General features: G+C 44.9%; 1 protein-coding gene across 1 annotated transcript; it reads right to left on the bottom strand.

The window, feature by feature from the left end:
• Positions 1-934: 934 nt before the first annotated feature.
• Positions 935-8,119, bottom strand: mafk (v-maf avian musculoaponeurotic fibrosarcoma oncogene homolog K). The gene is made up of 3 exons (XM_061712702.1): positions 7,853-8,119; positions 1,694-1,772; positions 935-1,605 (listed from the first exon to the last, which is right to left on the bottom strand). Exons 2-3 carry the CDS (start codon positions 1,736-1,738, stop codon positions 1,168-1,170), a joined length of 483 nt encoding a protein of 160 aa, XP_061568686.1. The 5' UTR covers positions 1,739-1,772; positions 7,853-8,119; the 3' UTR covers positions 935-1,167.
• Between the last annotated feature and the right edge of the window lie 8,004 nt (positions 8,120-16,123).

Genomic DNA, 16,123 nt, shown 5'->3' with positions numbered 1-16,123 from the left:
TTTACAGTAATCTTGTAAGTGCTAAGTGATGAGACTAATCAAACTCCAAGCTTATGAGGCTCAAAACGCTCCTTAATAATCCCAATTTTACATTTAAGTCATCCCAGGTTGTGTTAAAAAGCATTGAAAATCTGTTGATACAAAGAAACGTGTGACGTTGAGTCAAGGAAGTGCATGTGCACCCACCTAAACATATTTTAAAAATCACTTGCAACACTTTCTGAACACTTTTCTGCCCCATCGACTAATTCAACAATTTCATGACTGGATTTATTGGAGTGCGTCAACTTCTACACTCCAGCATTTCTTTCTAAACACCAAAACCATCTCTCTTAACTGCGAACGTTACACAACCAAGACACAAACGTCACAGATTCCCCCGCCAACTGTTGCTCAGTCACCGTTCCAAGTGCTTTCCGCGAGCGGCACTTTAATTGACCACTAAAAGAGGCGATTTTTACGGCATGGCACCTCCTAAAAAGAAGAGGAGCGTGTCAGTGAAAACATCTGCTGCAGAGTTTGGCCGCTCTCGGAGGAATCTGGTTGGAGAGCAGCGGCAGGCTCTGAAAATCTGGCCACCTGAACCCCGAAGCCGGCAAATAAACATCTCACTTTGTTAAACTACACCTCGGATTTAGACCGCTTGTGGATCTATTTAAGGCAGCACCTATAAAACGGTGTAATTACGTAAATATGTACAACAAAATATATAGTTTGTTTTTTGGCTTAAGCTTTACAAATAGCTTTTCTGTTGCAGAATCTCTCTGATTTTATGGCCTACAGCATTTAGTATCAAAGCGGTGATACTATGTGCTGCCACATTAAGGCGAGTCAGATACTTCACGCTGGATTAAAAATAAAATCTCAGTCATGGAGGTAAGGTCACAGAGGCTCAATGTCCTGCCGGTGCTGGGGGGGCCGGGGGGTCGGGGGGGCCGGGGGGTCGGGGGGGGTGGGGGTTTGAACAGTGCACAGACAACGTGGAAGAGACAGGAGTAGGGAGACAGAACGGTGAACGCAGCATAGCATCACATGGAGCTCGCCACCGCGCTCCAATCGTCAGTCCAGCAAACTACTGAGCGTCCTCTCAGTACGGGGGAAGCGGGTTCAAGGTCAAAGGTGGAGGAAGGACCAGGCAGGCGGAGGAGGAGCCCAGCCCTGTCAGCACTAGGAAGGAGCTGAGAACGGGGTCGGGCTGGCGCTGTTGTGGTTGGCTGACTTGACGATGGTGATGACGCTGGTGGTGGCCACCTTGCCCGGGGACACCGCCCCCCGGGTCACAGTCCTGGCGAAGCACTGCAGGGCCTCGTACTTGGCCCGCAGGGCGTCCAGCTCCAGCCTCATGCTGGCGTTCTCGCGCGCCAGCTTGTCCACCTCGTGCTGCAGATCCATCTTCTGTCTCTCCAGCTCCTCCTTCTGGGTGACGCGCTTGATGCGACAGCTGGCGGCGTAGCCGCGGTTCTTGAGGGTGCGGCGCCGCTGCTTCAGCCTCACCACGTCATCCTTGGTCAGCCCTCGCAGGTGCTGGTTGAGCTCCCGCACGGACATGGCCACCAGCTCGTCGTCGCTGAGCGCCGGGGCATTCTCGCCCGTCTCCTTCTTGACCTGCAAGAACACGAGCGGAGGATGAGCGGCGGAGCCACTTAGGGGGGGCGTCAGTCAGTCAAACCCCTCTCAAACTTCTCACACCTACCTTTAAAGCTTTGCTCGTCTTGAAATGAGTCGTCATTCCCTGCATGCAGAAAACCGACCAGAATCTCCCAGAAGACACTCTGAGGAGCAAACAGAGAAACAAGTGGAAACCCTGTTAAATAAATCACAACAATAGTGTATCTCATCAGCATGTTTCAGGGTTTTCACATCTAAACCGAAGGAAACCTTTATGACTTGGCATATTTGCATAAATCTAGACATCAGTAAAGAGGCCTCCTCCTTTGTGATGCTTTGTCAGGCCGCTGTCTTCACTTTTCTTGGTTCCAGCAAGTGAAATGCAGCTTCGCTGAGTCGAGATACCCCCCGTCTCCACCCGAATCCCTGCTGCTTCTGACACGTCGCAGATAAACACGAGTGACCCGGTGTAATCAAACTGCTTCCACGTGTTTTAGCCATGCTCGTGCGATTGCAAGTATTTTCAAAACTTTCAGAACCGTTTTATCTTGTCATTAGTGCACACTGATCATAGGTTGTTTTTTTTAAATATTCTATTCTTGTTTCAGATCTGGTTTGACTTTAAAGATGTTTTTGGAAACCTTTAATCTGCAATTATCCACCAAAATGGTCCCGTATTTCTGCGTTGTTGGTCTCACCAGTCCTCATCTCTCCACGTTTACCAAACTGTTACCGTGTCCACTTCTAACGTTCCTGTCATGTGTTTTGTTTCAGTGGCGCTGGGAGCTTGTTTTCAGTACATCAGAAGCATCTAAATGCTAACGCCACACTTAAAATCAACTCCAGACACGAACAAACGATTTATAATGCGGCCCAGGGCTGACCACAAAACAGGACCAACCTCAAAGTATAAACTATGGCTTCTTTTGTTTCCTAAAAGCTGGACCTTTTACGCTGACTTCCTAGAAAGCCACAAGAGGTTTAGCAGCTACATGTATCTGTAACTCAGAAATCCATCCTCCACTGTGGATATACTGCAACTACTCTCAGATCAATGCAGGGAATCTGCACTTTGAATTCACAACCTTTAAACCTTTCACGCCTAAAAACATTTTAGTGGCCACGTCTTTCAATACATATGTGTTATTGTAGATACAGAGTACAGCAGATGAGAACAAATCCCACCTATGTAATAATCAAAAAGTGCACATTAAACAGTTCTCTCTTGTGTCACCAATGTTGACTTGTTAGGGCCACAGATGCCAGCAGAGGGCAGCATGACGCCGTTAAACACCTCTGAAGCGCCTGGATTTGCCCCTCAGATGGAGATGGGCCTTTCCACTTAAATTCACCAAACTAAGCATAAATTAGAAGCAGGCATCCTTCCCTGTGATCTTGTGAGCTGTGCATTAAAACTGTCCGTCTTAGTTCATTTTCCAGTTTCTTTGGAAAAGCCTCCCAGCAGTCATTACAGCAGGGGACATGCTTCCCAGGCTGCTGGCACGGCCAAAAACAGCGAGAGTGCTGAGCTGTGATCCTGCCAGAGGCACACATCCCCCCAAGGCTCCATTTCAGGACCTGCGGACCAGCTCGACTACGAGCGCACTGTTCCATGCTCGACGGCTACCATGGAAACGCCCTGCAAATGGGCGTGGGAGCATGAGTCACATGGTCACCAAAAGGGTAAACAAGTCTCATTCATGACCGCAACACAGCCCCTACATGCATAGTAAAAAGAGAACAGAAAGCAGCAGCAACTTGCGCTGGTATCTTCAGACCACCGTGTGTGAAAGTTCCCCCCAATGGTTCCAGGATCTTTTGCAACGCGAGACCTAACCTTATTCCAGTCTCGGGTTGCGAGTTTTGTCGTCTCATCTGATGTCTCTATGTCTCCTGTCAGCCCCCAGAACTCTGCTTCCTCATCCCGCATTAAAAGCACATCAGTACAACATCTACACTTTTACGGGACTGTAGTTACGCCTGTGGAAAATTCCAGGAGATAGGGTGTCACAGAGAAATAGTTTCCTTAACAGTCACTGATATATTTTTGCTGTGAGACAATGCAGTCTATCGATTTAGGGCTGTCCCTCTCTCCGGTTGGATCCTCTTACACACTGGGCTTTCCTGTGCTGCTCCATGCCCTTATTTAACTCTGCTGGATATATTTAGCTCACAGTGCTGACACAAATTTCTGCCAACTAAACAATTTAGGTGAGTATGCGATAAGTGAGCGCTCAGTAAGAGGGCAAATATTCTCTGCAGAGTTGTTATCTGCGTCTTCCATGGAAGGAAATATTCCTGCCGTATACAGCTCGTTTTAGCAATGTAAATCATGTTTGCACGTTTTGGATTCTAAACAGGCCTCGGGGCCAGTTCAGGATTTTGAAAGTTAGAGTGAAACTGGAAAACAACTTCTGCTACTACCCAACATCAGACTCTGCCCTTTGAAAGGCTTAAATGGAAAATGAACAGATGCAAAAGGCATGAGATGAGTTAAACCCAGAGGTCTGTGGATTTTTCTGTTGGGAGATTTGGAGAACATCTTGTGATGTTTTTATTCATTTGTGCCGCAAAGACTGGCATAATTGATATTATATATTAGGGGCATCAAATAAAAACGAGCTAAAATAGAGCTTTCTTTGTCTGTAGTTTTGAACTAAGCTGCGTGACTTTGGGTGGTATTGCATCAAAAGGGGTCCCAGGGTGTGTTTCCTGCAAAGATAATAGAAACGTGGTGTGTGCCCCCCCCCCTCTTCTACAGGGGGCCTCCAGCCAGAATCAAGGGGCCAGGTTGTTCCCCCCCAAATTCTTGAGGCGTGTGCATATGTTTTTGCAACTCACACAAGGACATGCTTTACATCATCAGGATACTAAACTTTCATCAGAGGAGAAAACAGCAGTTATATCACACGGCAACATCCTCGACGAGACAGACGGACAAAACTCAGCATCCTAAAATAGTCAAGAAGACTCTTATTAGATTTCTTTCGTAGCAGCAAGAAAGGGAGTCTGGGAAAATACCTCAAAAGAAAAGCCGCAGATGGCGGGGAGAGAACAAAACCGCATTCCTGAGTGAACACACATGTGCAAAGCCTCGCAAACACACGGGCAGATCCGTCGCTGCAGAGGGAACATGCTCTTCTGAATATGTCCCACGATGCATTTGGCTGTGGGGGTGGGGTCCAGGCTATCCCCACTTGTAAAACAATGCTTGCAAAATTCACAAAATGTCTGGAATTCAGAGATGTTTCACATCCAATACTTGCCCAAACAAATCAACCTTAGCCTGTGTTCACATGTGAGGGAAGAGTGTTCACTTTCCTGCTTTTTATATACATCAAACCTTTTTTTATTTAATCATTGAAGATGCTTGTCTGATGACTAATAACTAGAGATGTAAAGTTTGCTCACATCCACCAGATTAGATCCTCAAAGTCACACTTTCTGACAGCAGAAAGCTCTGGTGCGTGTCGTACTGAATGACTGGGTTGCATTTTTAAAGTTAGGGATCTGTGTAAGATCATGTTTGCACCTCAGTTACAGCAGGTAGCTGGGAGGCCCTGCCTTTTCCTAAAATAAACAGCACACCAAAGACCCGTGTGTTCAGTGATAAACAGAGCTGACTTGTCTTTGTTTTCTACTTTTCAGTTCCGAGGCGTCACAAGGCAGACTTGTTTCAGCCTTTTTACAAGCGGCCGCTCTCCTCTGAGAAATTCTCTCATCCACTCTTCCAATAAGACGGAGAACTTTCTCTTCTGACCGAGGTGTGCGGCGCTCTGCTCTTTCTCCAGCGCAGCACATTTGGTGGGATATTATGTGAAGGAAATGGAGAGCATAGCTGAACAGTGAGTCATGCTGTTTACTGGTAAAAGCGAGGACCAGCGGTAGGGAATCACACCCTCCTGATCTGACGTTTCCTGGAAAATCCCGTTGTTTCACAGGGAGGAAGGAAAAGTACAGAAAACCTTGGAAATGATTGGTGTGATCAGCCGGAAAGGGAGGAGGACTTGCTGAATAGATATTCTCCTAGACGCAAGTACTCAAAGAAATCTCAAGAATGTACTAAGGGATAATAATAATATTAACTCCATTTTTGATCACAGTCAGTCATGACTGAATAACATGAGGGATATCAGCAATCAGTTCCCCAAAAACTTTAATTATGGCCAATTATAATCAAATAGATTTCACTGCACCTTTTTCAAAACAGCTGACTGAGCACTGGGAGAAGGAATGTGACCGCAAAAGTGAGTTTTGAATATTCTGGAGCAATTAAATGTTTATTGCGTTGCTGCCAACATGCAAGCTGAGTCATGTGGAATCAGAAAATTGCCATCATTCCCGTGAAGAATAAGCAAACAATTCCTAATAACGCAATCCAACAAATGCATTGATGAGAAACCCTGACAGCTTCCACGCCTCTGAGCATGATACTCTGAAAGCAGCCGTTTGAGACCCAGACGCTGACAGAAAATCAGGAAAACACAAAACTGTCGAGGAAGACAGACATGTTCACACAAACACCTCGTACTCTGTTTACACTCCATTTGACACGTCGGTCTGCGTATGATATCGCAGGTTTCCAAACTCAACAATCAATGGTCGACTTCTTTTTCCAGTAAAAGGAGCAAAAACACAAAATAGTGAGTGTGTTCCCCGTGAGTCATCGCATCAGCAACCTCAAATATTTCACTTTCACAACACTTCAGCCACAGAGACGTTTCACACGGCACGCTGCTTTCATCCATCACCACCATCCAGCACCATGTAAAATAGTTGGTGCAAATGATCACAGTTCAACTATACACTTGTGTCTTTAGGGGAAATTTCTTTAAAGGCAAGTCAGCTGCTATAACTTCTCACTCTAAAAAAGTCATCATCACTTTTGTGACTGAGCCACATGTTAACCTCATGACATGCCTCTTCTTTCTGAAGGGCACTGAGCCCCCACCAGGAACAATGATGACTCAGAAAAGCCCCCCCAGCACAAATCTGTGTCCCATCACAGGGGAACAAGTCCCACAGAGTCAGATACCTTCCTTTTATTATTCACAACTCCATTAAAGAGGACACAATCCCTAATTATTATTATTATAGACAAGCTGCACAAGAGCAGGAATAATCATGTGGTATTAGGTCGCTACTTTTGGTTCAGGTTTCTTATCTTTACCCAAACAATGAAGATTAATGTGGACCACAAATTACAGCTAAACAAAGCGATAAGATAAAACCCTTTTCTTGCATCAGAGTGATTTATTGTTAGTGGAAATATGTGCCCTTTCTGGTGTTTAGTCTGTTTCTGCTGTGTAGGCCAGCCAGCCCGGTGGTCTGTGTTGCCCTTTGTCCCACATGTCGAAAACGCAAACCACGTGTTGATTCCAATGTCAAAAGAAGGCTTGTATTTTGTATAATAGCGGTCTATATTAAGTGTCAGGATCAGCCCAAAGGAGATGGGAGACTTTTTTTTTTTTTTTATGAATTAGATTCAACAGAGCAAGGAAGCAATCTGGGTCTATTTCAGTTCGACTTTTCCTCAACAGCTCGCCCGAATGAAAGAAACGATATTATTAATAATAATTAAAAAAAAACTAAGTCTACGGCAAACAAAATGCCAAATAATTATATTGCATTTAATGATGATGCGTTCAAGGGTTTTGCAATCTTTCTAATCAGCATTCTAATCAACCGAAATATTGAGTAATTTTACATATTACTCTAATTTTAAACATGTTCGCTGCAATTTCATATTTTTTTAGTGTCAGAAGTCGAATTATCAAAAAATAAATTAAAATTTAAATATAATGGCTATAATATGGCAAAACTGAGCACAATAAAAGTTGCAAAATATCGCCTTTAAACAAGAAAAACATGTAATTAATGAATACATACACACACACTATTTTTAGCCTGTATCATAAAACTTTTTTTTCTCTTTTTTTGTTGTTTTTTTGTATGTTAAGTAGACCTCCGCGACAACCGCGGAGGTCCGAGTCACTTTAGGGGGGTCGTTGTTTTATGTTTCTCCGACACAACACGTGTCCGCAAAATCCACATCAACTTTCATAAACGGGATCAAAGCTTTCGTCGCGGCCGCGTGCGACCGACACGAGCCCGTGTGCGCGCGCCAATGTGTCACTGGGAGAAGTTGGGCAATTTAGACAGGAATGTCAAAACATCTCCCAGAAAAGATATTAAAAAAAAATAATAATAAAGAAAAAAAAAAAAACAGAAAACAGCCCCTCACCTCTGTGGACGCGGGTCTGCGTGGACTGGGGTCCGTGAAAGTTGCTGAGTAGGTTTCCAATAAAGGCGGCTGAGTCGGTGCACAGCTTCCAGCGGTGTATCCTCGTTCGTACTAAATTAACTACAAAACAACAACAATGAAGCAACATTCCACGCGCTGCTTCCGCAAGCACTCACGTCACCGGTTCCTCGTGACCGCCCCCTCCATTCATGAAAATAACTTGCTGCTGACGTCAGGCTGGGAAGGGGGGCGCGCTGCGCGCCGAGGGAGGCCAGAAATAGAAAATAGATACTGCTGGCGACTGCTTTTGCTCACTTTACAAAACTAATGAAAGTGTTGCCGGCGTCAGTCCAAGAAAAACTTGCGAGTTTCTAAAAGAAGTCGGTGGAGAATATAATTTGTTGCTCTCTCCCCTCTCTTTCCCTATCTGCCACAGCCAAGCCTCTGCTGTGAGTGGACTCTTTTATGGTCAGGTCTTCACTTCAAGGTATTCAAAAATGTGCATTAAGTGAGGGGAAACAGCGGCTCCCCCGCCTCCCTCTGAAAGCAGCATTCCATTCCTGAGGAAAGTATGTGGCGTAGTAGTCCAGCAGTCACAGGATTTCTCTTATTTTAACTGCAGCCAGGAACGTCACAAGTTATTCTGGGTAATTAAGTACTGAAAGCAAACGCGCGAAGCCTCAGACCTGTCCTTAGGAGGCCTCTTTTTTGTATTTATTTATCTATTTTCTTAATAACCTCTGAGTTATGAGGAGCTGAGTTGACCTCAGACTGTCGAAAACCAGATGCAGCATGTTAACACATTAAACACAGAGACGTGTACAGTTCAAACAAAAAGAAATAAGAAAATGCACCTTTTTTGAAAAAATATCCACCGGAAAGTCACTTGCATGATCATTTTGTTGAAGGATTATGTAGATTAAATCATGCTGACTCTGCTCCAGATCCAAAATCTGCATAGTTTTATGAGAGCGTCATTCAGTTTTCACACTTAAGCGGTTGGGGATGTCTTATCTCAAGTGATGTGCTGATAAAGTGAAAACTTGTAAAAAAAAAAAAAAAAAAAAAGAAGAAGAGCTATCAGACATAGGCTGTAATGGGGTTTTTATGCAACATGTGAGGGTAATTTGTTTTTTTTGGTCATTGTCCATTTTAGGTCAAAAGCGGCTTCCTTATTGAATCATTTTTGTCCCGTGATGCCTCAGTCTGATGGTGCTATGTTTAGCCGCTGCACAGACGAAAAAAGGAAACACAAATATAAGCACCCATGCAGAGTCAGATGAATGACACAAAGTTTCGATAATCTTGTGATAAACCTTTGACTTGGGGCTGATTAGTAAAATCAGTGCTGAGTGGGATTGTGAATATGTGACTGTTGAGGCAGATTTAAAATAAATAAATACATTTAAAAAGAATTAAAAAAGCTGTGAAGGGGGCTATTATTTCCCTAAAGCACTTGTGTCATGTAAAAGCAGTGATGACAGACCAGTCAATGACATGGAGCAATACTCCCTTACTCACAAAGTCTCCTTCTAGACAATAAATAAATACAAATTAAAAATAAACTCCTTGGGATTAATTTCTTTACTCTGTGATTCAGATGAGCAAACTGGTGCAATTACAGTTACTGTCGTTGTTTATGGCAAATTACTCAGCAAAGCAGCCTCTTCCTCAGAATCGCATGTGGGATCAGTTAATAAAGACTGCAGACCTGATTGCTTCATGCTGCACTTTTTAGAGGAAAATGCAACTAAACCAGATGAGAATCTCTCAGCTCTTGATGTCACCGCCACGCTGACCACAAACAACAACAACTGAATTTCCTTTGTGTTGCACTGAGGCAGATGCACGTCGGCTGGTGAGCCCATCGGCATTTGCTTACGTATGTCTGAGATAAAAATCACCGGTCGTGACATCAATTCGTAACTGAGTTCAAATTGGATTTTGTAATTTTAGATTTTAGGTGAGACGAGAGAAGATTACACTAGAAAAGAGACTCAGATTCAATTAGATCAAACCAGATGAAGAGAGATCAAGACCCAAATAGAGGTAATGAGAGAATAATGAACTATCGTGGATGTCACCTTTATAACAAGGAAAAAAGTAAAGTACAGTCGATTCTCTCCCACAGTGTTGTAGAAAAACCTCAAGAGCGGACTACGCTCATGCAGGTTGTCCTGAAATGACTCTGACCCGCCTCCAGCTGATCCAAAGTGCTGCAGTGGGACTTCTGATGGGGATTAAGCAGGAGAGGTAATATTTCTCCAATCTTAGCATTCCCTTCGCTGGTTTCCTCGTAAATCTAGGATGGAATTTAAAATTCTTCTACGTACTGTAAGGGCTTAGCTGCCCCTGACCTGAAATAACTCATAGTTCCATGTTATACCTGCAGAGCTCTTCCATCGCAGACTGCAGCTTCTCTTGTGGCTCCTAAAGTTTCCGGAAGTAGACTGGGAGCCAGATCCTTCAGTTATCAGGCTCCTCTCTTGTGGAAGCAGTTCCCACTTAGTTTTCGGGATACAGATAACCTCTCTGCCTTAAACATTAGCCCACGCGGCCGAGGAGGCGCACCATGTTCAGAGGCGGCCGGCCTCCTGCAAGCAGTCCAGGTTCAAATCCAGGTCTGGGACTCACTTTGCTGAAAGTCTTCCCTGTCTCTCCCTCTCTCTCTCTCTTTCCCTGGTACAATTTCCTATCAAGCAACTTTAAATAAAAACCACTGAAGCCACAAAATCTTAAAAGGAAGGAAAAACTTTCCTTCTCGATAAAGCTTATACTTAGGGCTTTCTCAGGTGGTCTGAACCATCCATTTAGTTACGCTGCTACAAACCTAGACTGCTGAGGGACCTCCCATGATGCACCAGTCTCTCCCCGCTCTGCTGTCTTTACTCTACTTGCATGTATCTGTAATTATAATTGCAGTTAACATTGTTTTCTTTTGCGTTTCATAGGCAGGTATCCCCAAAATAATCTGTCTCTGATTGTTAGTCTCCCTGTGAGGTGTGCTTTGGGAGTATAGGATAGAACACAGTGAGTAGCTGCTGTAGTTTCCATTACCGGTAGTGGGTCCAGATAATTCTTCTGTTACCCCTTTTACACCAAGCTGGTTCCAGGGCTGGTGCTAGTGCTGGTGCTAGAGCCGGTTCTCGGTTGGTTCTAAGTAAGAACCGTTTGCTTTTACACAAGCTGGTGCTGGCCTGCAGCTGGCCAGAGAGCCATGTCATCTCGTTACTGTATACGTCACCACCACTCCCCCTCGTTTTCATCCCCACCGTGATCAGGAAGCTGAGAGCCAAAAGCTGTTTTCATTTCAGCTGTAGCGCTGTTAATATGGCCCTTTATTAAGTTTTAATATTTTTTCAGGTAAAGTAACCTTTAAGATCCCCAACCTGGGCTCAGTTTATCCAAATAACGCCTGTTAAGAAATTTGACTCGAGAGCCGGCAGCCCCGGGGCACAGCAGCTCCTCTCCTCTCCTCAGGAGCTCCTCTCCTCATACGTAACCTACGGCGTAGGTTACGTAACATACGGCGTAGGCTCTGCGTTGGTGTAACGCGGAACCAGAACCGCGGGCTGGGAGGCGTCCCCGCGGGCCGGGAATTTTTATTAAATAAATGGATCGAGCGTTGAAGACGGCGGTTAAGTTAGCAGACTCTTTTATTATGACATCCATTTATTTAATAAGAATTCCCGGCCCGCGGGGACGGGCTGGGAGCGGGCTCGGACGCGAGGCTGCGCTCCATCGGCGGACGTTACTGTTGATGGATTGTACCGTAGACCACTGCTGCAATGCGTTTTACATCCATTATTAAATAAATTGATGTAATAATAAAAGAGTGCTAACTTAACTGCCGTCTTCAACGCTCCGTTGTTCAAAAACGGCGCTCTTCCGTGTTTATTCTGCTTTGGTTGTTCAGTAACACCGCCCCCAGCCCTTGACGTAAGCACGTAGCCCCCGACGTAACTGGTTCTTTGAGCTGGCCCAGAAAAGACTTGGGGCTGGCGTAGCACCAGTTTTGAGAGCCAGGAGCCGGCGCTTAGGCTGTGTAAAACCAAAGAACTGGTGCTAAGTCTGGCTCTAGCCCAGAACCAGCCCTGGAACCAGCTTGGTGTAAAAGAGGTATGTGTGTGTCTTTGTCAGGGCTTAACTTCTATGGACAGAATTTCTATGGGCAATCAAGGTTTGGAGGGGCTCTGGTTCTGCTTTTTGCAGATGATGTGGTCCTGTATGTGTCATCGAGTGAGGATCTCCAGCTCTCACTGCATCGCTTGCAGGGGAGTGCGCGGCAGCGGGAATGAGAACCAGCACCTCCGAATCGGAGCACCGTCCCCGTTGGTAAAAGGGGGAATGCCTTTTTTGAGGTTGAGAAAGAAGTGGTGCTTCAAGTGGAGGACTTTAAGTATCTGTTGATGTGTAGAACCTCAATACTTTACGTTGTGTTTCTCATTTACGCAGTTATTTTTCATTTACTGCCCCAGTGAACACACTGGAGAGGTTCAGTGTCCTTCCTAAGGAAATCTGGACACGTGATGAGGCTTGGTGTCAACAACGAGCTCCATCCACTGATCCAGGGCCGATGGGTCGGTGCAGCATCTTCACGTATGCAGACTCTGCACTGGTCTGTTGTGGTGCAGAGAGAGCACATCCAGAAGGCAAGGCTCTTCGCCTGCCAGTCAATCTGGGTTCTTACTCTCACCCGAAGGATTGCTGTAATCTCCATTAGAGATAGGGCAAGAAGCTATCCGGTAGGGACTTGGAGAAGAATAGTCTGACTCCTCCAGACAAGGGCGTCTGGTTAGGAAGCCTGCTGGACACCGCACTGAGAAGGACTTTTGGGTTTCTCCAACTGAGAGAACTCCCCAAGGCAGATCCGAGACACAGTGGAGAGATATTATCTGGCTCGAAAGCCCTCTCCTTATCACTTTAATTTAGATTACTCTCCAAAAGCATGCAAAATACGAGAATAGAAATACAGTACCATTATCAGTTTGAATGACATGAAATCAGGGAATATTTGACATGAGATTTAGATGATACGAGCCATAACTAGATGGAATGAGGCAGGGTTGGAGAAGATTGATCAGACAAGAGACTGGACAGTCGGAAATGAGATTGGATAAAAATAACATCAGATTGAAAAAAAAAACAGAATAGATAGAAACATGAGTGAGGATGACCGATCATTAAGATGAGAATGATAATGAGACCACATCAGACTAAATATGATTTCAGCTAAAGCGGGATAAGATGAGATAATATCGGACCAAATGAACGATGACATTGGATTACAAGAGGAAAAAGCAGGACGTAGTGCAGAAAACCTCGAGCCAAACAATGGAACAGAGATGACGTGTGTTGTGTTCTCTGTTTCCTTCACACTCTGACATCCAGAGAAGAAGATGAGACCGAGTCCCCATGGGACCACCGCTGATATTCTGCGTCAGTCAGACATCCAGCTGTTTTCTCCACTCCACACCATCCAATTACTGTCCATCTGCTGCGGCAAACACGCCGTAGACGGCCCGGAGTACTATTGTTGTGTGCAACACAGCCGACCCCGCTGCTGCAGACTCCGCTGGGTTTGTTCGTCAGATCTTATAGCTGTGGGGTCTGCATTTCTGCAGACCGGTTTGAATTACAGGAAGTAACAATGAGTCACTAATCTCACTTCTTTCTGACTCAGACTCCTGAATGTAGAAATCTGATCTGGCACAAAGAGGCCCCCTGTTGTACGGGATCATTTGACCTCCAAGTTCTTTAAATTATTAGTGAGCATAAGGCTTATATTGACCACGGAGGATATTTTTAACCAAACTAAGTGCTTTATCAAAAGGCCAACCCCGGGTAAAAACTATTCAACTCTCTCAACCAGGTTTTCTCAAGAGATGCCTGGCACCTTAAACCGCCGCCACTGAACACGCTGTCAGCCCGTACGTCATTTCAAAAGTGGGAGAATTGTTTTTGCACATTTGTACACGTCCCATGTGACACAAGATTTAATTTGGAGCATTTACTGGACATTCCACTGACTTCACCAAAATGGGTTTCATATGAAAACAGTTTACGTAACCAGCTGGCAGCCCGAGCTGCATGGAAAGGAACATGGTGGAGTTACAGTAGTAGTGGTGGCAGAAGCAGCAGCAGCTGGAGCAGGGCTGACCTCAGCTCACCAACGTTCTCTAACAGCTTCACCAACATGAAATCTGTTTGACCGGCAAAATAAAATTACAAGGGATGCGAGCTGAAATAGACCGAGTGCAGTCTTCGTTACCGGCTGCAGGGGAGAGAGAGCAACCTCCTCCTATAATTGATAGTTTTGTTGCAGCTGAGCAATGCTGGAGGAATGAACAGATCTCTGCTACTGACCAAGGGCGGGACTAAATATGGACATTATTAAGGGAGGGGAGGCTTTGATGCTCTGGTTCTGTTTTCCTCCAGACCTAGGAGTTTAGAAATGATGTAAAATGTCCAAACACAAAAAGCCAGTATCACAGTTTTACTGCATCAACAACATGACTCTGATCTAGTTATCACTGCATGGGCTCAGGAGCACTTAAGGAGCTTCAGTGTGTCACATTTTGTTGAAAAGCTGTCCTGCAAAGAAGAAGTCATCTGTGAACACGACCCAGAGATGCCACCGGCGTTCAGTGGAAAATCATCACATTTCAGACAAACAGAAATTCAAACTTCCTTTTGGAAACTGTGGATGCTGCATCATCTGAAATAAAGACGAGCGGCACCATCCAGTTTCTTGTCAACAGCCTGCATTTCTGATTGTAGGTTTGCATCAGTTCCTGTGGAATCTGCGGCTCACACATCCGTAAGAGAAACACCGTACCTGAAGTGTCTCATGCTCCTGGCCTGACAAACAGGTTGCTTTGAGGGAAGGTCTTGCATCTTTCCGCAAGACAATCCTAAATTACATTTTAAAAACATGGCTGTGGGCGCAACATGAATGAAAAATATAACGGAGACCCTGGGCTGTTCTGTACCCAGCACGAATTACTTTTCTGTCCCGAAGGTCCAGCAACTGTCTCCTCGGCTCCAGACGTAAACGGACTGTTTTTAAAAGACGAGGGAACGCTACATAGTGGCAAACATCACACCATCCCAACTTGCTGTTGCCATGACTGTTATAAGGGCCCGAGCACTTGCAGTGCGAAGGCCCTATTGTATCTGTAGGAATTTTTTTTTCTTTCTTTCTTTCTTTCTTTCTTTCTTTCTTTCTTTCTTTCTTTCTTTCTTTCTTTCTTTCTTTCTTTCTTTCTTTCTTTCTTTCTTTCTTTCTTTCTTTCTTTCTTTCTTTCTTTCTTTCTTCTGACAAAAGGAGGGCCTTTTTGCCCCCCTAAACGTGCTCAAAAAGTCACCAAATTTTGCACGCAAGACCGGCCTGGCGAAAAATTTGATATTTAATGGTTTGCATTAATGGGCGTGGCGAATTGGCTCAACAGCGCCCCCCGGAAAACTTTGTGCCTCAAGCCCCATAATACGGTTTGACGTACATGAACGAAAATCGGTACACACCTGCATCATGTCGCAACTTAAAGAAAAGTCTCTTGGCGCCATGGCCGAAACCGAACAGGAAGTCGGCCATTTTGAACATTCTGAATTAATCGCGTAATTTTGAAGCAATATATGCCATTCCTTCGAGAATTAATACGGCCCAAACCGTATCGTGAACCCAGATATGTTATACATCAAAATGTCCGTCTCCATCCTGCGACTACGCGCATTACTTTTCTCTTTCAAAAGTGCTACCATGCTAGACGCCAAAAAGCGAGCCCCCCCCTTCATCTGATTGGTCCATATTTGATAGTTCCCCAAAAGGCACCAAATTTTGTATGCAAGCTAGGCCTGGTGATGAATTTGATATTTCATGGTTTGCATTAATGGGCGTGGCAAAATGGCTCAACAGCGCCCTCTAGAAAACTTTTATCTGCCATAACATTTGAATGGTTTGACATAAAGAGTCGTGGGTGGTGTCATCGGACTCGGTATTGAGTCCTTGACCATAATTGGTGAAAATTAGCCCCGCCCCTTCTTCTGATTGGTTGTCCCTATTTTCTGACTATAACTTTTGATTGGTTTGACATAGGAGAGTTGTGGGTGGTGTCATCGGACTCTTTATTGAGTGCTTGAGCTTCATTGGCCTGAATTAGCCCCGCCCCTTCTGCTGATTGGTTCTCCCTATTTTCTGTTATAACTTTTGAATGGTTTGACATAGAGAGTCGTGGGTGGTGTCATTTCTGATATGCTTATGGGGGACGGTGG

This window comes from Cololabis saira, chromosome 21 (genome assembly GCF_033807715.1).
Source record: "Cololabis saira isolate AMF1-May2022 chromosome 21, fColSai1.1, whole genome shotgun sequence".
Taxonomy (NCBI): domain Eukaryota; kingdom Metazoa; phylum Chordata; class Actinopteri; order Beloniformes; family Belonidae; genus Cololabis; species Cololabis saira.
This window is presented reverse-complemented; position numbering and strand designations above follow the sequence as displayed.